At 39.3% G+C, this 23,740-nt stretch overlaps 1 protein-coding gene and 1 non-coding gene across 2 annotated transcripts in view; one reads left to right on the top strand and one right to left on the bottom strand.

Moving 5' to 3' along the window:
* MYRFL (myelin regulatory factor like) overlaps nucleotides 1–23,740 on the top strand; it is a 114,327-nt gene that overhangs the window by 20,640 nt on the left and 69,947 nt on the right. Inside the window, exon 2 of the mRNA XM_065888160.1 lies at nucleotides 12,383–12,473. Within this exon, the coding sequence (XP_065744232.1) occupies nucleotides 12,383–12,473 (91 nt within the window). The remainder of the gene's footprint in view (nucleotides 1–12,382; nucleotides 12,474–23,740) is intronic.
* On the bottom strand, nucleotides 11,697–11,769 carry TRNAG-CCC (transfer RNA glycine (anticodon CCC)). The gene has a single exon. It is a non-coding gene; the product is annotated as a tRNA-Gly (tRNA).

Here is a 23,740-nt window from a genome sequence, read left to right as displayed (position 1 = left end):
TTTACCAAGCATTCTTATTATTATTCTCCATTGGCCGTCTCTCATGTGGCTTGACTTCTGATTCTTTCCTGCTTTGTTGGATCTCCGCCAGACACCCTCCTATTTGTCCACATTCCTCTTAAGGTATGGGACCCAGGTCATCAAGATTGGACCTGTGCCTAGAGGAACAGGGACCTTACCCTCCCAGTTCTGTCCTCAGTGCTTTCATTATTATAAGCCTACGTTAGTTTCTTTGTCTCCCCGATACTTCTTCATGATGACAAAATTAAACTGATGTCTTTATCACTTATTTACGCAAAAGCCAAGTCTCCCCATCTCATATTTACATAATGGAAAAAAATCAATGGAAAGCTGAATGCTTAATCTACTAAATTGCATCGTGTCAGAGTCAGCCATCAATCCAGTTGCCAAGATTTGACCTGACTTTTTTTTTTTTATTGGCGTATAGTTGATTTACAACATTGTGTTAGTTTCTGCTGTACAGCAAAATGAGTCAGTTATACATATAAATATATCCATTCTTTTTTTTAATTCTATTCCCATATGGGTCATCACAGAGTAGTGAATAGAGTTCCCTGTGCTAGAGGTTCTTACTAGTTAACTATTTTATGGATAGTACTATGTCTATGTCAATCCCAGTCTTCCAATTTATCTCTCTCCCCTGCTTCCCCCTTGGTAACAAATAAGTTTGTTTTCTACACCTGTGACTCAATTTCTGTTTTGTAAATAGGTTCATTTGTACCATTTTTTTAGATTCCACACATAAGCGATATCATATGATATTCGTCTTTCTCTGTCTGACTTACTTCATTCAGTGTGACAATCTCTAGTGACCTGAGTCTTTTATACTGTATTTTTACCTTGTTCATCTCCTTCAGGCCATTTGCATACATGGCAGGTTTGCCTTTTCTATACTTGTCCAAATCACAAATAGCATTATTGAGAAGGATGAGAGCAGAGTCATTTTATAGTACATTTTAGGATTTTCTCCGGGTTAGCATGTTAGGGTTCAGTTCTCCCAGATACAAATTCACCTAATTCTAATGTAATTTCTTTTACCTTTTTCTGTCTTAGCTACAAGTATAGCCATCCTTGACTGCCCTCCCCCCAGTTGGATTGGAAGGCCCTCTTACGTGTCTCTTGGGCCTGACGTACCACATTGTGTTAGTCGTGCCTTTTTACTGTCTGTGCTCCCGTCCCCTGGCTTGAGGGTAGGATTGCGTGTTGCTCACTGTTGTATCCCAGTGCCTAGCACATGCACTTCATTAAATATTTATTATTGGATGAGTGAGTTAACAATTTTGTTAAGTGTCTAGTTGAAATCAAGGTATACATTTTCATGCACAGGCTCCTAATCTGCTGATCAGGAAAGCAGATGAAATCCATCCACAGCAGTAGTTCTTGGTGGGCACTTGCAGGCTCCTGGATATCTTCTGCTGTCCTCAGAGGCCAGCAGCCAAGTGTTCAGCAATCCTTTCTAGAATTTTGCATCTGTGACAGTTATTGAAAAGCCATGTGGGTGTTGCCATCCTGTTACACAATGTGCTTGAACCATTTATTTACTCAAGTTGAATAAAGGTCAATTTTCATTTTATCTTGTGAGTATCGGGCATATAAATTTCAGGTGAGTCATATCATGTTAAAGTCCAGAGACAGTCTTTTAATTTGGTCACTGTTTCCAACAATGGGTCATGTTAACTCTGCTTGAAAGAACTGATTAGCTTCTTCCTGGATCGGTGCAGGACTACTTGTACAAGGAAGACTGGGGAGACTTCTGGGATTCCAGGTCATTAGGTGGAGGTTTTCTTGGGGGCAGTGCCCTGCAGTTCACTTCTCTCTCCAAGAGTGCAAAAACAGGATTGACATGACATGACCTGGAGCAGATGAATCCCTCCAGCTCCTTCCAGTCTCCTCAGCCAACTCTCTCCTGTTCCCTATCTCAAGGCACCAACACCACCTCCTACCCGTCCACCAAAACAGAGATGGGAGAATCCAGTCAGTAACAAAGTCCAGTAGGATTCTCCTCTCAAATACTACTCACAGCCAGGGGTATGCTGGTAAATGTTTAACAACCAAATCTTTGGAAAGAAATTCTCAATTTGTAATATTTCCATGGTGTAAATCTTCCCACTATTGCCAATTTCAAGTTACTAACGTGAAGACTCTAAATATGGAGTTGGGAAGAGATGTGCCCAAGCTTGTACGAGCTGGCTCCAGCACACCACTGCACACTCTTCCACCTTCCTGACCCCACTTCCACTGCACCAGATCAGAATTTCATGGCATTCAAGGCTCCAGGATCTGCCCCTGAGGACAGTTCAAGCCTCATGGACCCCTGTTCCTGGAAGCTTTACCTGGAACCCTTTTGCTCCTGTTGAATCATTAGATGACTTGTAATGCTCTGTGTACACTCAGTTGTCACATCGAGCACTATGGTACGCCTTTATGTCAGTCTTTCTCACTGGTTTATGAACCTCTGGAGCACAGCAAGTGATGGTTATGACAAAGGGCAGTATTTATTGAGCTGGGAACTGTGCTAAGCACCTTATATGCATTATCTCATTTAATCCTCACAACGCCATGAAGGAAATGCTCTTATTATCCCTATTCTATAGATAAGGAAACTGAAGCACAGAGAGGGTAGGTAATTTGCCCAAGGTTGCACAGCTGGGAAATGTTTCGGCCAGAATTGACCTAAGGCCTGATTGTAGAACCAGGACCCTTAACTACTAAGGCACCCTTGTCTTTGTGTCTCTAGCACTTGGCACTGTGCCTGCTCCATAGCAGGTGCCCGTTGATTGTGTGTTGGGTGATTTAGTGAGGGAAGGCTAATGCTGGCAGTGTCCTTGACTAGTCTCTTTGCTCCAGTCTCACCCAGCTTCACTCCCAAGAGCAGGCAGAAAGGCCTTTCAGAAATATAAACCTGATCATGTCTGATGAGAAATTGCAATGTCTTCATAACCTGTAAGGCGAATTCCTTACCTTGATACCTATGAACCTTCATGATCAGGTTTCTGAGATACGCCGGTTTCTCCAGATACACCTTCCACCATTCATCATCACATTTATTCATTCAAATGTTATTACTCATCTGAGAAATTCAATATTTATTGAATAACTACCACATTCCAGGCCTTGTCCTGGGTGTGTAGGATCTATATAGAAAGAGGCAGTTTCTACCCTGGAGGGGCTTAAAGTTGAGTGGAGAAACAGATGCGCAACGTGTAATTTCTACAGTGGCTGAAATAAAAGTACCCAGAGCTTGCAGCGGGGTCCGGGAAGGGTGCTGTCCTGTCTGTGCCGCGCTCTTCACCCGCCTCCCAGCTCTGGCCAGACCGCACACTCAGTTCCACGGGAGTCCTGCTGCAGGCTCCGTGAATTCATTGGTACATACTCTTTTCAGTTCCTGGGATGTTTTTTAAAATCACCTTCTGCTTATCCTTAAAAATTCCTCTCAAGTGTCACCTGCAGGAAGCCCTCGCCCCAGCCCGGCCAGCCTAACAAAAAAGGCTCCTGCAGTAGGACGCCCACCGCCACCCCGGCACTTACCACCCTCTGCTGCTGCGGCCGATCTTCCTGTCCCTTTTGCTGGACTGTGAGCTCGTCCCCAATTTTATTCCTGGACACATGGTGAACACTAAGTCAGTGTTGAATAAATGAGTGAAACAATTAGTCTTTTAATGATCGGAAACGTCTCTGGGAAAATGTTATCTCCACTAGCTAACTGAACGGGTTGTGGCTCTCACCACTGACATTAGATTTTAAATCCAGTTTTATTTTCAGTGGATTTTCAAGACAAAAGTAACCTTAGCAAATGAGGGTCTGGTTTCTCCTCCGACTTCTCCTCTGCTTCCCCCTTCCTCCTTCTTTGGAAAAGCATGAACATTTCAGCTCCAGTTCCTCATGAGCCCTGGCACATCAGAGGGAAACTATATGTTTAACCTTAAAGGGCAATCAAAGGGGGAAGGGAGAGACACTCATTGTGGCTTTTTAGAATCTTTAAAATACCTAGAGCTGCTGTAACAGACAAATGTTGTCATCTTGCCTGTCGTTTGAATACTCTGGGCAGCGCTGTTTTGGGACAAAGGGCAAAAGAGTAGATCAAGAAGGGAGGGGGGTGTCTGGGGATGTGATGTGGGAAGGGAGTCCCTAGGGTGGAAACGAGAAGTGTCCTTACACAGGACTGGGGGGCGGTGGCGGCTGGGCAGGTGGGTGGGAAGCAGAAAGGGAGGTCCTTGCTGGGCACACCCTATCCATACCTTTGGAGAAGCCCTGTTTCCCCAAAGGCATGTGTATGTCTATCAGCGGGTCTTGCGGATGCAACTTAGATTTGTCTGGGGCGTCCCTGGTGGGTTGATCCTCATAACCACGCAGTTTTTTCTTGTCTGCCTTGTAAGGCCAAGGGCAACAGCACAGGTGACCATTCTGCAGCTGTTGCGTGCCTGGAAGGGAAGGCAGAAAACTAGGGTGAAGAAGGGGGGCCCTTGTTTCCTAGAGCAGTTCTCCGGCACTCGCCGGAGGCCTGGGTAGCTTCTGCTTTTGTGAGCAAAACTGTGACAGCCCTTCCCGGCCACAGAGAGAAACGTAGAAAAGGGTGGAATCAAGGTCTGAAACTGAGCCTCCGTGACAGGGGGCGGGATGCCCGAGGACACACTCTTTGCAGGTTTGGGTGTTATAAACCAGGGTTTAAGACATTTAGAGCAAAGTGATTATTTTTAAAAGCATGCAGTTTATTTTAAGAGGCTTTTGAGAGTTGCCCTGTGTGTGCAGAGCCTCCTGAACACCGTTTTATCTGACACTGTGGATTTATCTTGTTGAGGAATTTCCTTAGGGTCTGGAAAGCACAGCTGTGACTTTGGAGTCCTAGAGAAAGCCAGCTACTCCAGGGCTCATCTATCCTTGTTCATTAAGAGGTTTGCACAAGCCACACGGGCAGGTCCTGTATGCTGTGGACCATCTCTTATTTCTACCTGGGAATGGAGGTTGGAGAGGGTGAGTGATGTAAAGCAAGTGGCACAAAGGTCAGGTCTGAGAATCTATGGGCTACTTCCTACTTCTATGTGGGGAATTGTGTGTATGTGTTTGTTGGGCGGGGGGCAGTGCTGTATAAAGCAGATGGGACACCAGCAGGGGCTCCAGTGGGAAACTAAACAGATCTTTTCCTCCATCTGCTTCTCTTAGCAATTGGCTTGACCAAAGCCCAGGGAAGTAGTAGTGTCAAGTTGCTTGTCTGCAGTTGGCTGGCATTGTTGGGAAAGGAAGAGGAACACGGGGCGAGGTGGGGGAGTAATGGGGCTGGGGGTGAGAACACCCTCAAGAATCAGGGTAGGTCTCGTTGGCTTCCCTGCAGATCACTTACTAGCTGTGTGACCCTGGGCAAGCTAGTTAACCTGTGTAATCACTTTGCCTTCTCTGTACACTGGGAATAATATTAATGTCCACCCCCTAGGGCTGTCATGAGGATTGACGAGGTCGGGCAAAGTGCTTCTTCTTTTGCTTGGTCCAGAGTAAGAACTCCAGACTCCCTCTGAAAGTCCCTGAACAACCGCGATAGTGTGCAAGTTGACCTCCCTTCTTCTGTTCTTGTTCCCTTATAGTCCTTTCCCTCAAAGCAACCAGAGTCACCTTTTATAAAAGCATATTAAAGCATATTATTTCACTTTCCAAAGGCTTCTCGTTGCTCTGGCCACCTCCTCTCCCCATCCTACCCCGCCCCGTGCTCCTGTGCTCTGGCCACACTGGAATGATTTGTTTCTCAAACACACAAGCACAGTCCAGCCCTGGGCTCTCGCGGTGCTGTTCCCTCTACCTGGCATGCTCTGCCCTTGATCTTTGCATGGCTGGCTCCTTCCTGAGAAAGCCCTACACACTGAAAGGAGCTCCTTCCCCCACCATCTATCATGCCACTCTGTTCTGTTTTCATCACCACCCGAAAAGATCCTGTTTATTTATTGTTTCTCATATGTCATGTAAGTCCTTCCCCACTGTTGCTACCTTTCCCTCCATTAGAATCCAAGCCTCCTGAGGGGATCGTGTTAATTTTTTTCATGGCTGTGTCCTCAGAACCTTGTACAGTGCTTGGCACATAGTAGGTGCTTAATAAAGAATGAATGAGCCTTGTCTTGCTCTTTCTTCCTTCAAAGTCTAGCTCAAGACAAAACTCCACTATGAGGTCATCTCTGACCATCTCAACTTTTAAAAATATCTTCCATCCATTTCCCTCTGAGTTCTTGTCACTGAATGGAGTTGGCAATCTCTCTTCTCTTCCCTTTTCCTTCTCTTTTTTTCTCCCTCCCTTCCACCTGTCTCTGGCACCCATCAATTTTTACCATTTGGGAGGTGCTCAAGATTTTTAAAATTTTGTTTTAGTGCCCTTGGATGAATTAGCAAGCCCAAAGATAAAGATGAAATGGCCCTCCTATACCTCCTATAACCAGTGCAGGGATCTAGTGCAAAGGTACCTTACACATGGGAAGAATTCAAGGCTCTGGATTACATGAGGGTTATGGGTGTGCAGGATAGACAGCTGAAGTATTGCATATTTAAATTATACCTGGAAAAAAAGTCCACAAAGTTTAACAAAGTTCTCATTAAATTATCGATAATCTACTTCAGATTTCATTACAATGAAAGAAAAAACTTTTGGCTTACCACTGTTGGCAAAAGCAAAAAAAATACCAGTTGTTTCAGATCCTATTCTATTTTATTTTCCTGGGCATTTTTACATTATTACACTTTAGAATCATTTTGTTATTTTAAGATATTTTTTATTGTGGATGTTTTAAATGTATAGATTAATTTAGGGGTGTTGACACATTGTGTAATAGCAAGGTAATGAAAATACATATTTCTAATATTAACGAAAATAGTTCTAATTTTTTAACCATTGAACGTGATGCTGTTATTTAATGTAGGTTTTCTATCACATATATGTATACGAGAGATATAGATATGTGTATATGTATGTGTATAAATATATATAATCTTAAGCATGTATTCATTGGAATCAATATTGAATGTTTAATGCCTTCTTGGCATCAGTTGAGAAGGTCAAATACTGTTTTACCTTTGATATATGAATTCCAATATTATCTTTTTGTTTCTTGATGAATTTTTCTCTTAATGGAAATGTTAAATTCTATTTGATGGCATTTTATTTAGGATTTTGGTATATTATTCACAAATGATATTAGTCTGTAGTTTATGCATCTCATCTCTGTCAGCTTTTGGCATAAGTTTTATGCTTCATAAAAAATTTTGGGTACTTTGCTTTTTTTCTATGTTCCAGAATTGTGAAAATGGCAGAGGAATTATCATCTTGTTAAAGTTTTAGAAGCATGACCCATGATGCCATTGGGACTTTTACCTTTTATGCAAGGGTGGGGGGATGGTCATGAGTAGAAATTTTCTCTATTTACTCCAGGGTTTGTCAGTTTAGACTTTTTCTATATTTTTTCGTTTATTTTAGCAATTTGATTTCCTACTTTTTTAGAAAATCATTTTATTCAAAATTGTGCAAAATAATTTTCCAAAGTGTATAATAGGGATTTAAAAAAAAAGAGATAACTCATTCTACCATCTAACTAGTGTCAACTATGGTGGAATATTATTTGATCATCTTTCTATGAATAGCTACAGATAGAAGGATGGATAGTTAGATAGTAGAAATAACTTAGTAAGAAATGGATCTTAGCTCCCATGCACTATTTAAATAAAATATTAAATAAAATATAAAATATTTTAGTTGAATTTAATGGGATAAAAAGAAGGGAAACTGAAGGAATTACAGAATTTAAATAATTATTTCTTTACTGTTAGCGATATCAGTTCTAAAGGAGTCTTCCAAGATTAAGAAAGGGGATTTAAAAGTTACTACAAAGTTGGAATAGTTATTTTTTTACTAAATGGTTCAGGTTTAGGGTAATGAAGATGAACTCTGAGATATGAATAGTAAGGTGATTAATACCACATCTCTTCCCATTTTCCCTCGCCCTACCTTCTAATCTTTGTTGCTGATATTTTTTCCTTTTTAAGGGTTTATTACTTTTACATTTTGATCTGTAACCATAATTCCCTCAGATATTCAGTTTAAATCCTATATTTATATGAATTCACTGTTCATCATAGTTTTTCCTCTTTGATTTCTAAATTTCTGAGTTCTTTATTTTGATTCATGTTTTGCTTGGCTGAATTTCACTGTCAAGGAATTATTTTCAAGAGGAAGTCATGGGGACTTTATACCCTGAACTTTTAAATTTTGGAATTGTCTGTTGCCTTTACGTTTAAAAACAAATTGGGTGGGTATAAGATTTTGCAAGCCACCTTCTCTTGAAATGCTGTAGAATTTATTAAATGGCTGCAGAGTATTGATATTTCATTGAATGAATGTCAATTAATGGTCATTTATTCTCAAAGATGCAGATGTAGAGAATGGACTTGAGGACACAGGGAGGGGGAAGGGTAAGCTGGGACGAAGTGGGAGAGTGGCATTGACATATATACGCTACCAAATGTAAAATAGATAGCTAGTGGGAAGCAGCTGCATAGCACAAGGAGGTCATTTCGGTGCTTTGTGTCCCACTAGAAGGGTGGGATAGGGAAGGTGGGAGGGAGACACAAGAGGAAGGGGATATGGGGATATATGTATACATATAGCTGATTCACTTTGTTATACAGCAGAAACTAACACACCATTGTAAAGCAGTTATACTCCAATAAAGATGTTTAAAAAAAGGGTCATTTATTCTCAATTTTCTGTTATTAAGTGTATTATCGTAAGTGTATTAAGTGGAATTTCTGGATCAAAGTATACATGCACATTCTTTTTTTTTGGAAACATGTGCTAAACACTTTTCAGACAGATTATTTAATATATACTCCTATCAGCAGTGCATAAGAGGGTTATCTTATTTCCATCAGCATTAACAGTGGATTTTATTAATTCATTGAATATATGCCAATTTGGTAGGCAAAAAGAAAATTTTCTCATATTTTAAATTCTGTTTCTTACTAATGTTTAACATGTTTTGTGCATCTATTAACCAATTTGATTTTTTATTTTATGAACTGCCTTTTAAAGCCCTTTACTATTTTCTGTTGGGGTGTAGCTGTTACCTTATTGTTTTGAAAGAACATTTTGGATATTATGGATATTTACTCTTTTTCATGTATATTGAAAATATTCCTCACTTGGTCTTTAACATTTTTCACGGATTAAAATGCTTATGATCACCAATGGATACTAAAACTATTAGATAAAAATTTAATGCGGAACAAAATATTTGCAAAATCTCAAAGTATCTTGCCACAAATTACAAAAAGAATAGTAGTAACTTTATAGTGGAGAAAGTTGGCAGATAGTACCTTAACTAAGGGATGAAAATTAACATCAATAATGAGACACTATGGTCCTCCTGATATAAGGCACTAAGAGAGACATAATATCATTTGTGTAATATTCTTGCCAAACATACAAAACTTGAATTTAACCTTGAGAAAATATGAGGCAAACAAGAATTGAGAGACGTTCTGTAAAACAGTTAGCCTACACACTTCAAAAAAAAAATCTAAAGAGGCATGACAGCTACATGTACTATGTTATACTGGATTAAATTCTGGACCAGAAAAAAATGCTATAAATGACGTTATTGAGACAATTGGCAAAATTTGAATATGGAATGTAGATTGTACAATAAAACTGTGTCAATGTTAAGTTTTCGGATTTTGATAATTTAACTGTGGTTGTGAAGATAATGTTTTTGTACCTAAGAATATATACTGAAGTATTCATGGGTAAAGGTACTTGTTCTCAAATGGTTCAGAATGGTATGTATAGGCAGGTGTGTATCATTGTGTTTTGTGTGTGTGTGTGTGTGTGTGTGTGTGAGAGAGAGAGAGAAAGACAGAGAGACAAGACAGAGACAGAATAATGCAAATGTAGCACAATGTTAATAATGATGAATATGAGTGAAGGGTATATGTGACTTCCTTTGTATTCTTGTAGCTTCTCTATTTTTTTTTTTTTTTTTTTTTTTGCGGTACGCGGGCCTCTCACTGTTGTGGCCTCTCCCGTCGCGGAGCACAGGATCCGGACGCGCAGCCTCAGCGGCCATGGCTCACGGGCCCAGTCGCTCCGCGGCATGTGGGATCTTCCCAGACCGGGGCACAAACCCGTGTGCCCTGCACCGGCAGGCGGACTCTCAACCACTGCGCCACCAGGGAAACCCTGTAGCTTCTCTTTAGGATAGAAATTATTTCAAAGTAAAATGTGAAACATTCTTCTCCCCTCAAAAAAAGGATAAAGTAAAATTTTATCAATCTTTTTTTAAAAATAGTTTTTGGCTTTCATGCCATGCTTGGGAAAACCTTCTTTATGTCAAGATCATAAGAATAGTCACTGATGTTTTCTTTCTATGGTTTCATTTATTTATGTTGAAATCTTTGATCTATCTGCAGATTTGGTGTGGAAGCAGGAAAATGATCCAGGTTTTTTTTCTCCCAAATATATAATCAATTTTCTCCACAACATTTATTGAATAATGAATCTTTCCTCACTAGTGTCAAAGGATATGCTTATCATGCATCTATCTGTGTGTATATATATATATAATATTTATATAAGTATAAAATATATGTTCCATATATATGTAATATTTCTTGATATATCCTGGACTTGTGTTCCTTTGATGTGTTCACTTGTGTGTTTCTCAGTACTTATTTACCCCCTTCCTCCCTAGTTTTTCTGGTCATTTTTATGTATTTATTTTTCCAGATGAACTTCAGAACATTTTCCTTGAGGATTATTTGATTTCAGATAACATACAAACCAATTCAAAAGGGTTTATTGGATGTATACAGGACTTTGTCATGTAATTAGAGTAGAAGGGGAACAACCAGCCTTATTAAGGGTAAAAAATCATGAAGGACCTGGGTAAAGGACCTGGCAGAAATATTTAGACTATCACTCCTGTCCTCTGCCTTAGCTATTAGGTGACTTAATCTCAACCACCAGCTTTAAAGTTTATTAGTTTAAATTTTGGGAGAAATAACTGAAGTGGTCACTGGCCAACCAATGGATTTTTTCTTTCTGATTCAAGTGCCTGTAAAGGTTGCAGGAGACTGTTTTTATAAGGGGAAAGTTCTCAGAAAATGACTGTGTATTTGGCAGACATCATAAATAATGTCTAGTAAAAGCTTTGCAATATTGAATCTTTCAGTCTAAGAACAATGAAGTTCTTTCCATTTATTGAAATCTCTTCTTATGACCCTTCATAGAGTTTATTAGCTTTTTAAAAAAATATGTTGTCCCTAAATATATGTTTAGATATTTTAGGCTTTTTGTTATTTTGAATGGAATCTTCTTTTTTTTTCATTATATTTATCTGAATTTTTGACTGGTTATTTTTTATACATATAAAAGTAATTAGTTTTTATATTTAACTTTAACCATTTATTTTATTGACTTTTCTGATCATTTCTAATCGTCAGTTGTTTCTCTTGAATTTTCTAGGTATAGAGTCATGTTATCTGCAAAGAAAAATTGTTTTGTCTTCTTTATAGCATATTTTTATATTTTATATTCTTTTTTTGTTATTTATATATTTACTTATTTATTTGGCTGCACCAGGTCTTAGTTGCAGCATGCAGGATCTTTAGTTGCAGCATGTGAACTCTTAGTTGCGGCATGTGGGATCTAGTTCCCTGACCAGGAATCGAACCTGGGCCCCCTGCATTGGGAGTGCAGAGTCTTAGCCACTGGACCACCAGGGAAGTCCCTGTATTTTATATTCTTTAAAAATTCTGGTGTCTTTGTTCTGGTCAGAAAGAAACCAATAAGCTTATTTTCATTTTGTAAATCAAGAAAAAGGACAGAACTATTGTGTTGCATTTTGGGAAGTCTAACAAAAATGTGAAGCAAGATATTGAACTTCTTGTTGAACTTAACTGGAAGTAATCTATCAGACCAACATGCCAATCATCAGTCTGTCCATTCATCCAGCCAGCCAGCCAGCCAGCCAGCTAGCCAATAAATGTTAATTGCTGCCTTTTTCATAACATAGATACAATAAGAAAGACACAGTCCTCGCCCTTAAAGACATTAGATAGAGGAATAAACACAAAAGCAAGCAATTATAATAGTGTATAAGGCAAAGTACATGGTGTTAATGAATGCACATAAAAAAGCACCTAAACCTGCCTTGGACAGTCAGGGAAGGCTGCTCGAGGAGGGTAACATCTAAAAAGATTTCTGAAGGAAATATTTGAATGGAAGAAAGGCCACACTGTCAATAAATGCATTATGCCATTTAGTTGCTTTGAAATTTTAGCGATTAGCCATTCTGAAAAATTCATGAATCTCAAGATTTTCAATTTGCCTTTGCAGCTCAAGGGGCCAGTGGCACTCTGGGGAACCCGACGCTGGATACAAGTCTGCTGGAGGAATTCTTGGGCAATGATTTTGATTTGGCGGCCTTGTAAGTAATGAGGGCACTGCTCTCCATTTGGTCGTTTATTTTTTTTATGTTTGACTTTTTTTAATATAAATTTATTTATTTATTATTTATGTTTGGCTGTGTTGGGTCTTCGCTGCTGCACGCGGGCTTTCTCTAGTTGTAGCGAGCGGGGGCTACGCTTCGTTGCGGTGTGGTGGCTTCTCTTGCTGTGGAGCACGGGCTCTAGGCACACAGGCTTCAGTAGTTGTGGTTCATGGGCTCTAGAGCGCAGGCTCAGTAGTTGTGGCTCGTGGGCTTAGTTGCTCCATGGCATGTGGGATCTTCCCAGACCAGGGATTGAACCCATGTTCCCTGCATTGGCAGGTGGATTCTTAACCACTGCACCACCAGGGAAGTCCCTCCGTCTGGTGTTTTTAAAATTATAAAATAATTAAATGAACTGGGAAGTGCTTCCTTCTTTTCTGTTTTCCAGAAGAGCTTGAGTAGAGTTGGTCTTATTTCTTTTATAAATCTTTGGCAGATTTCACCAGTGAAGCCAGCTAGGCCTGGAGTTTTTTGTTTGTTTTTGTTTTATTTAGTTTTAATCTGAAAGCCCTCACCTTCCAATTCAATATCATTAATAGATATGGGGCTATTCAGGTTATCAATTAGTAGTTATCAACTTAGGCAGTTTATATCTTTCAATGAATTTGTATATTTCTGAATTTACTGGCATAAAGTTGTTCATCATATTTCCTTTTTATACTTTTAATGTCTGTAAAATCTATAGTGAACAACAAGTGTTGCTCTTGATGTCAGTAATTCATGTCTTTTTTTTTTTCTTGATCAATCTAGCAAGAGGTTTATCAGTTTTCCTAACCTTTTAAAGAACTGGCTTTTGGTTAAATTTATATTCTTAATTGTTTTTCTGTTTTCCATGTCATTGATTTCTGCTCTTATTTTCTAATATTAATATAGCCATGTCAGCTTTCTTTTAAAAAACTTACATGCAATAAAATTCCATTTTTGTCTTGTGTATGGTTTTGTGAGTTTTGACAAATTTATAGAGTTGTACAATTACTGCCATGATTACCACACACAACAGTTCCCTCACCTGAAACGTCCCCCCCTACATTTCCACTTTGTGGTCAAACCCAACACACACCCCTAACCTCTGGTGACCACTGATCTTTTCTCTGTCCTTATAGTTTTGCTTTTTCCAGAATGTCACATAAATGAATTCATATGGTATATATAATTATAAGTCCAGTTTCTCTCACTAAGCATAATATCTTTGCTCATTTTTTATTGCTGAGAAAAATTCTGTTGGATTGTTGTAACAGAGTTTGTTTATCCAGTCACTCATTCAAGGACGTTTTGATTATTTCCAGTTTTTGGCAATTATGAATAATTTCTATAAATATTCATGCACGGGTGTTTGTGTGATCAAGAGTTTTAATTTCTCTAGGGTAATACCTTGGATAGTCTGCTGGGTCATGTTTTAAGTGGAAGCTTAACTTTATAAAAATTGCCAAATTTTCTAGAGTGGCGATACCATTTTACATTACCACTAGCTATATATTCTAATAAGCGTATAGTGGTATCTCATTTTGTTTTAATTTGCATTTTCCTATCAACGAATGATGTTGAGCCTTATTTCATGTGCTTGTTTGCCATTCGTATATTTTCTTTGGTGAAATCTTTTTTCAAATTTTTTGCCCATTCTAAAAAATTAAAGTTTTCTTATTTTTGAGTTTAGAAAATTCTTTAAGTATTCTGGATATAAGAACTTTATTGGGTATGTGATTTATGAATACTTTCTCCAAGTCAATAACTTAATGTTTTCATTCTCTTAACAATGTCTTTCCCAGAGCAGAAGTTTTAAATTTTGATGATATCTAATAGATCAAATTTTTCTTATGTGGTTTGTTCTTTATATCTAAGAAATATAGATATTGCCTAACTTAAGTTCCCAAGGATTTTCTCCTGTTTCCTTCTAAAAGTATAGTTTTACATTTAGGTCTATGATCCATTTTGCATTAATATCCATATAAGTTTTGAGATATAAGTTGAGATTAATTTCTTTGTGTATAGATGTCCAGTTACTTTCAGAATCCCTTGCTAGATAACCTTTCTCTATTGAACTGTCTTTACACTGTTGTAAAAAATCAGACGACCATATTCGTGTGGATCTATATCTAAACTCTATTCTGTTCCACTGATCTATATATCTGTTATTTTGTCAGTACCATGTTATCTTGACTACTGTACTTTTATCATAAGTCTTAAAGCCATATAGCTCCAAATTTGTCTTCTTTTGTAAAGTTGTTTTGGTTATTCTGATTCCTTTGACTTCTCACATAAATATTAAAATCAGCTTGTTTATATCTGTACAGTGCTGCTGAGATATAGATTAGGATTGTATTAAGTATAGAGATCCATTTGGGGAAAATCGACATCTTTACAAAATTGAGTCTTCCAATCCTGAACGTAGTATACCTCTCCATTTATTTAGGCCTTCTTTGCTTTTTTTCATCAGCATTTTACAATTTTAGCATACAAATCTTGTATATATTTTCTTTAGATCTACACCTAAATGTTTCATGTTTTTCTTTGAGTTATTGTAAGTAATAGTGGTTTTTAAATTTTTTTCAAATTTAATTCCCAATCATTCATTGCCAGTATACAGAACTATTACTGGTTTTTATATTTTGGGCTTAGGTCCTATCATCTTTTTTTTTTAATTTTTTAAATTAAAAAAAAATTTTTTTATTTGGTCTGGCCACATGGCTTGAGGGATTTTAGTTCCCCGACCAGGGATCAAACCTGGGCCCTGGCAGTGAAAGGGCTGAGTCCTAACCACTGGGCCGCCAGGGAATTCCCGGGCCCTGAAATCTTAATGAAGCCATTTACTAGTTTAAGAGCTTTTTGTAGATTTCTTGGCTTTTTATATCTTGACAATCATGTCTTCTGCACATTGGAACAGTTGTATGTCTTTCTTTCAGAACTGTATGCCTTTGAATATTTTTTCTTGCCTTATTGAACTGGGTAGAACTTTGGCTATGATGCTGAATAGGGAAGTAGAGAGATCAGACATCCTTGTCTTGTCCCTGATCTTAGAGGGCAGTCACTCAATTTTTTATTATTATGTATGATTCAGCTATAAGATTTTTTTGTAATGCCCTTTATTAGGTCAAGGAGTTTCTCTTCTGCTCCTAGGTTGCTGAGAATTATTTTAACATGAATGGCTCCTGAATTTTGTCAAATGTTATTTCTGTATTTATTAATATGATCATATGTTTGTTTCCCCTGTCTGTTATTATGGTGGATTACTTTGCTAATTTTTGAATATTGAACCAACCTTGTATTCCTGGGATAAACCTCAGTTAGTTTTAAAGTATTATCTTTTTATGTATAGCCGGATTCAATTTGCTAAAATTACTTTGAGGATTTTGCATCTATTGGTCTCCAGTTTTCTTATACTGTATTTTTATGGTTTTGATATCAGGATATTGATAGACTTCTAAAATTAGTTGGGAAGTGTTTTCTCCTTTTAAATTCTCTGGGTGAATTGTGTGGAATTGGATTTATTTTTTCCTTAAATGTTTGATAGAATTCACCATGAAATCTTCTGTGCCTGTAGCTTTCTTTGTTGGAAGACCTTACTATGAATTAAGTTTATCCAATAAATTCAGGACTATTTATGTTATCTCTTTCTGCTTAAATAAGTTTTGGTAGCTTGTTTTCTTTTTTCCCCAGGGAATTGATCCATTTCATTGTCAAACTTATAGGCAAAGAGTTGTTCATAGTATTTATTATGCTTTTATAGGCTTTTACAGGCTCTAAGGAGTCTGTACTGATATTCTCTTCTGTTTCTTATATTGGTAATCACTTTCCTCTCTCTCTCTCTCTCTTTTAATTAGTCTCTTTAGAAATGTATAAGTTTTGTTGACGTTTTCAAATAAGTATCTATTGGTTTCATTGATCTCTAATGTGTTTGTTTTCAATTTCACTGATTTCTACTCATTATTTCCTTGATTGCTTTGGGTTTAGTTCGCTCCTCTTTGTTTCGTTTCTTAAGGTGGAAGCTTAGTTCTTGATTTAAAGTCATCCTTTGCTTTCTAATTTAATCACTCAATGCTATACATTTCCCTCTCCATATGGCTTTAGCTGCCTTCCTCAATTTTTGATATGCTATATTTTGATTTTCTTTCAGCTCAAAATATTTCCTAATTTTCCTTGAGACATCCTCTTTAACTCTGGGTGGCTGGAATTGGGTTAATTTCCAAATATTCGGGAACTTTCCATGTATTTTTCTGTCACTGACTTGTAGTTTAATTCCATTATGGACAGAGAACATACTCTATATAATTCTAATTCTTTTAAATTTGTTAAGGTTTGCTTTATGACCCAGGAAATGGTCTATCTTGGTGAATGTTCCATGTGCACTTGAAAAGAATGTGTGTTCTGCTGTTGTTGGGTCAAGTGTTCTATAAATGCTAATTAGGTCAAGTTGGTTGACATTGTTTTTCCAGTCTTCTATAGCCTTGCTGATTTTTGTCTACTTCTTTTATCTATTACTGTGAAAGGAATGCCAAAGTCCTCAGGAATGATTGTGGATTCAGAGTCCTCAGTTAAGTTCTTTTTTTCTCAGCACTGTCTTCTGTCTTCCAACCTCTATGGTTTCTGATGAGAAATAGGCAGTTATTTGAATCATTGTTCCCTTGTATGTAATATATCATTTTTCTCCACTTGCAAGATATTGTTTTATCTTTGGTTTTAAGCAATTTTATTATAACATGGCTGGATATGGGCATGATTTTCTTTGAGATTATACTGTTTGGGATTTGCTCAGTTTTTTAATCTGTAAATTTTTGGTTTTTTACTACCTCTAGGAAGTTTTTAGCCATTATTTCTTCACATTTATGTTTCTGTACCAACGTCTTTCTTTCCTCTGTCTAGGACTCCAGTGATACAAATGTTAGATCTTTGATATGGTAGACAGGTCCCAGAGGCTCAGTTAATTTTTTCAATCTTTTTTTTTTCCTCTCTGTTGTTTATACTGGATAATTTCTATTGATTTGTCTTTAAGTTCACTGACCCTCTTCTGTCATCTCCATTCTGTCATTGAGCCTACCTTGACATTTCTGTAAATACCCTTCCTTCTCTCCCTCATGAAAGACAGAGAGTGGAACAAGATGTGAATCTCAATAGTAATGAGGAAACCTATTTGCAGGTACTTTGGTACCTGGCTCTTGCTGCTCTTTGCCAACAAAAACATCCTTGCCAAAATGACTGTGGGGAAGAAGGGAGGCTCAACATTTTGCAAGCTAGTTACACACACACACACACACACACACACACACACACACACACACACACACACAACTGGTGGGTTGCCACATGTCTGAGCCCACACTCTGAGCTGGCTCTTCTGCTCCAGGCACTGCATGGGCTGAACCCAGGCACTAATCACCCTTGTGCCTGCCTTCATATTCCTCTCAATCCATCCACGCAGCTGCCATGAATTCCTGTGAGAAGGGTGGGCAATGGGTATATCCTTACCATCTCTGCCTACAAAAAACCTGCCAGAATTTGTCAGTTTCTGTCCCCTACAAGACTTTTCCTCAAAAGAAGGTAGACCTGATTCCATCAGGGTTCTGTTTAATCATCTGGATCACTTTTATAACTGGCATAGAGTACTTTAGCTGTTTGCAGGGAAAAGTGAACAAGTGTTAAGTCTTGTTCGAAGAGCTGTCCTTCTACCTGGGAGTTCAGAAATCTATCATATGATCTTAGTCTCCATGATAATAATGGTCTTTCCAGCAAGACCAGAGATATCTCCCTATAGGCGATCGCTACTGAGATTCCGACATGGTTTGCCCAGTCAGATTCACTCTCTACCCTTGGGAGTGGGTGTCTGGCATTTGTAAGTGAGGTAGAGGAAGGAGTTAATAGTGTTGAGTATTTACCAAGTATTAGGCATTGTTCTTTGCACTTTACATATTTACTCATTTAATTGCATATTTGATTTTACACATTTCATTCTCTTATCAACTCTTCCAAATAGGCACAGTATTATCCATATTTTACACATGAAGAGGCTGAAGTGCAAAGAGGTTAAGTAACTCTTCATATGTCAATAAGTGGCAAAGCTGGGATTAAAATGTGCCTGGCTCTAGAACACCTGCCCTTTCTTCTACATTTGTCTTTTGGATTAATTGATGTTTTAGGGGATGTTTTAGACTCCGTGACTCTCAGGGAAATACATTAAGTGGGTCTACATTTATCTGCCAAAAGGTGTGACTCAGAATGGATTCTGAGCCATAGTTTGCGAAGATTGTCAGAGTTCAGGCCCGTTAAAGAAATGTCCTATGATCAGATAAGCTGCTATTTCCTGATAAAAATGGCTCAGGTGCATGCAGTTAAGTGGAGCTGCAATACAAATCCAAGAGAGAACAAGTGGAAACAGTCCCAGTCCGTGACCATGGATTTGTTGGGCTCGTCCAGTGATCATTGCATCTGTACAATGTATTCAAATACCCCAAGTGTTGAGTATTTCTAAATACCAGGCTCTCTTTTTGCAGTGCTGGGAGGCAGGTTTTCTTGCCGGGGCTCCCAGCTAATAAATAGCAGAGTTGGGATTCAAACATGAATTTACTACAAAGCCTGAGTTACTTCCTCTCTACTATATTGCCCATGAATTGTGCCTTTTAAAAGTATCAATGACAACCCTTTAAGCGATTTAAGAGAACACTAGGCTGTAAAATTTCTAGGAGCAAATTTGAATCTCATAGGCAGATTTTCAAGCCTCAAAGATATTAAAAAATGGAATTATTGGCTCTGTGAAACAGATGTCCCTAAATGCTCTATGGAAAACTGGTCCCCCGAGATGCTGTGGGAAAAAAAGTTCCATGATCAGTAATAAATAAGTATGTGACTCACTGGCTTAAACAAAATTAAATGTATTTCTTTACCACAGGACTTCTCAGGGCCTTTGATGTGCTAATATGCAACTGGGAAAGGGAAACGTTAGGCAGTGTTCTCAAACTTATGTGGCCATGGCCCCCTTTTGGGAGCATGTACCCACGTATGAGCATTGGGATGTGCTGAACAGGACATTCTCATCCTTCCGTGTGAATCTAATTGGTATGTTGAACCGGGGGCAGTTCTGTCAGGACGGGAAGATTTCTGACAGTTGCTCTTAACCCTGTATTTCTGTGTGTGGTGGAGTCCAGGGCAGCTGTCTGCCCAGGGGGAGTAGGAGCGGGCAGAAGTCCTCTCTGATCCCCTAGGTTAGCCAGCCTGTTACCTACTAGGCACACAGGTGAGCTAGGTGAGCTGTGGGGGCTGGACACACCGGGAAATGTCCAGGTATGGAGTGCCGCCTGGAGGGCGGGAGGCTAGAGATTTAGGGGAAAGCATAAATTCCTGGAGGTTGCAGTGAAAAAGGACAAGAAGTGTGTGTGTGTGTCTGTGTGTGTGTGTGTGTCCGTGTGTGTGTGTAGAAGAAGGAAGGCTCTGGAAAAGTCACCAGTGAATCTTCAAGACAGGTTTGTTTCATTCAAAAATGCCCAGAGATTCACCTGTTTCCTTCCTTTACTCAAACTGCAGGCCAGGTTGTAGCAGCAGCGGCAGCATCGCCTGGGAGCTACGACTGTAGCACCTCAGGCCCCACCCCCAAAATGCTGAATCAGAATCTGCATTTTTAACAGGATCCCCATGGGATTCACAGGCATATTACAGTTTGAGAAGCCCTACTTTAGGTCACGTGCATATGCCTCCTTCCCGACCACCTCCCAAGACCCGGACCAAATCATACAGTTTGGTTTGAGTGCGTTCAGTGCAAGTAGACAGTATACCGAGCTTTAGGCTGGCCTTGAGGTGCTGCAGATGGGGTAAGAGGGAGCTAGCTGAAGACATTGAGGTGACAGTTCATCACAAGTTCGAATGGGTGACTTCATAGGAGGGGAACCTAGAGACATATTAGGTCCGTGAGGAATCAACTCCGGGTTTCATTTCATTTCATTCTAATGGTTGAGCTTAAGCATCTAATATTCTGGGTTTCACTTAGGACATATCTTATTGAGGTTGGAAGGAAAAATGAGTTAGGCGTCAATGACCAGCTGCATGTTTTACTTCTGCCACCAGTAGAGTGGGGCTGATAAACTCTTTACCGTGATGTTGCAAAAGGGAGTGAGGTAATCCACATAATTCTATGAGATGAGCTGGTTAAAGGCTGAGTTCATTGACCGGTTTGATTTCTGGGTTCAAATGGATGCAGCAGGAGAAAAGGTAAACAGAATCCTGGGCAGAAACATTACCAGTGACTTCTAGATTCTAAAGATTTTGTAGAAAATGAAATAACATAGTAATTCATTTGATTAGGATATTTAAATATCTGTATTGAAAACATTGTGTTCTTTAGAGCATGAACTCTGGTGATAGATCACTTTACTCCAGTTTGACTAGATGCCAGATGAATAATCTGGGGTATGTTACTTAACCTCATCAAGCCTCGGTTTCATTGCCTGTGGTGTAGGGGCAGTAATAGTACCTTTTCACATGGTGGTAGCAGAGATTAGATGAAGCAACACCTGCAAGGGTTAGCTCAGTGCCTGGACCAGAGTAGGTCCTCCATAAAGGTTGTCTATTTCTAAAGCAGCAGGGGAGAGTGGTAAGAGGGAGGGTCAGGGTTCTTGCAGTTTGCCAAGATAGAGCCGAAGGGGAGGGGTGGCAACTTGCTTTTCTTGCTTCCATTGCCCTGTCATGAAATGATTTTCTTGGGCTACTTTATTCACTGATGACATTTCTGCCAAGGCCCTTTCCCATCCCAACTTCCAGGTAGTGGGTACAAACCCTATGCAAGCTTGGTCAAGTATTTATCAAGTGCCTACTACGTGCTCACCAGTGGGCAGTATGCAGGAGATACACACACACACACACACACACACAGACACACACACAGTATTAAGACATGCTCTTAAGTGAATGTCTGCGTGGGAGGACATGAATCATACACATGAAAAACTGGAGAAAATACTTTCAGTAACAACTATTTTTATGCTTAATTGGGTGATGGAGTACAACAGTGAACAAAACAGATGAAGTTCCTGCTAATAGTTTACCAAGGGCAATGTGGTGGAAAACGGTCTGCCCTGCAGGGCACCCAGGCATTTTTCTTTGAGTTGGTGGTGTGTGGTAATAATGATAAAGAGCAGATTGACTTTCTGTGGATTTGAGTATTGTTTTTAGGTTCTCAGCAGGCAATGCATTTCCTTATCACCTGCTCCTGGGGAGAGCCATTCCCATCCCTTCACTCTTGGTGCTCCGTTGTTGTGATGCGACTCCAGTGGGAAGAGAAAGACAATGCTGTATAGTATAAAGTCATTCAGTAAAAAGATGAAGAAAAATAAATGAAAGGCAGGGGAGTAGAAAGTGAGGGGTGGGAGAAGGCTACCATGTTAGATTGGTGGTCAGGAATGCCCTCTCTTGATATATGAATTTATATAAATAACATTTATGGCCATATGTCAGGTAAAAAGCAGTAATTCATACTTACTAAGTAATAACTCTGTACCAGGCAGTGTGCTGAGTTGATATCAATGTGCAGTAGAGCTTTAGAGAAGGTGTAATTTGTATGTGAAGACCCTGGGGGAGTCATTGGAGAAAACCAAGGATTGGACTGTTGAATTGTGAATAGTCCCAGATGGGTGTTCACGGGAAGCCCTGTGTCTTAATACTGTGAGTCCTGCAGTCCTGCCTAGTGTTTAGTAGAGTTATGAGCACGTACTAGGCACTCAATAAATACTTGATCAAGCCTGGCTGCAATCTGAAAGAAATCCTGTCTGCTTTGGTGGCAGCATGCAGATGTCATGGACGTGCTAACCTCAGCCAGCTGGAGAGAAAAGTCTATTTTGCACTCCTTTTGGTTTGCATGGCATTCAACCCCCAGGAGACCACACTTTGCCATTCACCCTCCAAAAAACAAAAGCAAGTTATGTGTCTGAGAGGAAGGGATTTAGAAAGCAAATTATTCATTTTATAAGGATTTCTTGATTTTTATAACCATTTCCTGTAGAAGGCAGAGATAGAGACAGCCCCTCAAGGAGTGACCAATGGTTCTGTCAATTTCTAGGTTCCTTCATGGAAATCCCTTCAGCATAATAGGAAAATTCAGAGCACGGAAGGCCCAAAACAGTCTAATGTGCATTGCTGACATCATGATTGTGAGTAGGGAGGAGTTAACTGCTTAGAAACAGTCTCAGACAACAGTGTTTTTCTTAAAGTTAATCATTGCCCTTGTTTTAAACAATTTGCTTAGTTTTGAAGGTAGCTATCCTTAAATCTTACGTGAAATTTTCTGAAAAGGAATGCAAAATTTCTCCCAATCCAGTAAAATGCATTGAACATGAAATGCAATGAACTAAAGGAGTAGCCAGAGTGAGTTTGGGAAGGGAGAGTAAACTGTAAGGAAAGTATTAAAACTTTTAAATTCGCATTTTAAAACCGCCAACACATGTTCCTGCTACTCAACACAGGGACCTTTGGTTCTCCACAAGGACCTGCTGGGTGAGCATGCATTCCAGTCTGTGATGTGCCATGCCATATTTCTCGAGTGTATTGATAATTTGCTTGTGATTTTCAGTTTTCATTAACGTTATTGAATTCAGTGGTGCCGCAAATGTAAAGGAAAGTAAACAACTGCCTTGAACCTTGAATGTGGAATTGTGAGATCACAGAGTCAATCACAAAATTTAATTTGTAAATTTTAAAACAATTAATTTATTTTTGGCTGCATTGGGTCTTCGTTGCTGCGTGCAGGCTTTCTCTAGTTGCGGCGAGCAGGGGCTACTTTTCGTTGCGGTGCGCGGGCTTCTCATTGCGGTGGCTTCTCTTGCTCTGGAGCACAGGCTCTAGGTGTGCGGGCTTCAGTAGTTGTGGTGCGCAGGCTCAGTAGTTGTGGCACACGGGCTTAATTGCTCCACGGCATGTGGGATCTTCCTGGACCAGGGATCGAACCCGTGTCCCCTGAATTGGCAGGCGGATTCTTAACCACTGTGCCACCAGGGAAGTCCTCGTTTGTAGATTTATACATGTAGAGTGATACGAAGTTAAATGGTGCCATATATATGGCTTATAATGAAAACCAGTAATCCTTTGCCCCACTCCTCCCCATGTCCCCAAGTTTGGCTCTCCCAGAGGCAGTTACTTTCCAACTCTTTTGGATGTTTCAACCACCTTTTATGTGAATAATGTTTTATATTGCTGTTCTTGCTTTATACATCTTAAGAACTTACTATCATCTT

Source organism: Phocoena phocoena, chromosome 11, assembly GCF_963924675.1.
Source record: "Phocoena phocoena chromosome 11, mPhoPho1.1, whole genome shotgun sequence".
Classification (NCBI taxonomy): Eukaryota; Metazoa; Chordata; class Mammalia; order Artiodactyla; family Phocoenidae; genus Phocoena; species Phocoena phocoena.
The sequence above is the reverse complement of the archived record's forward strand: the minus strand, read 5'-3'. Positions and strand labels throughout refer to the sequence as shown.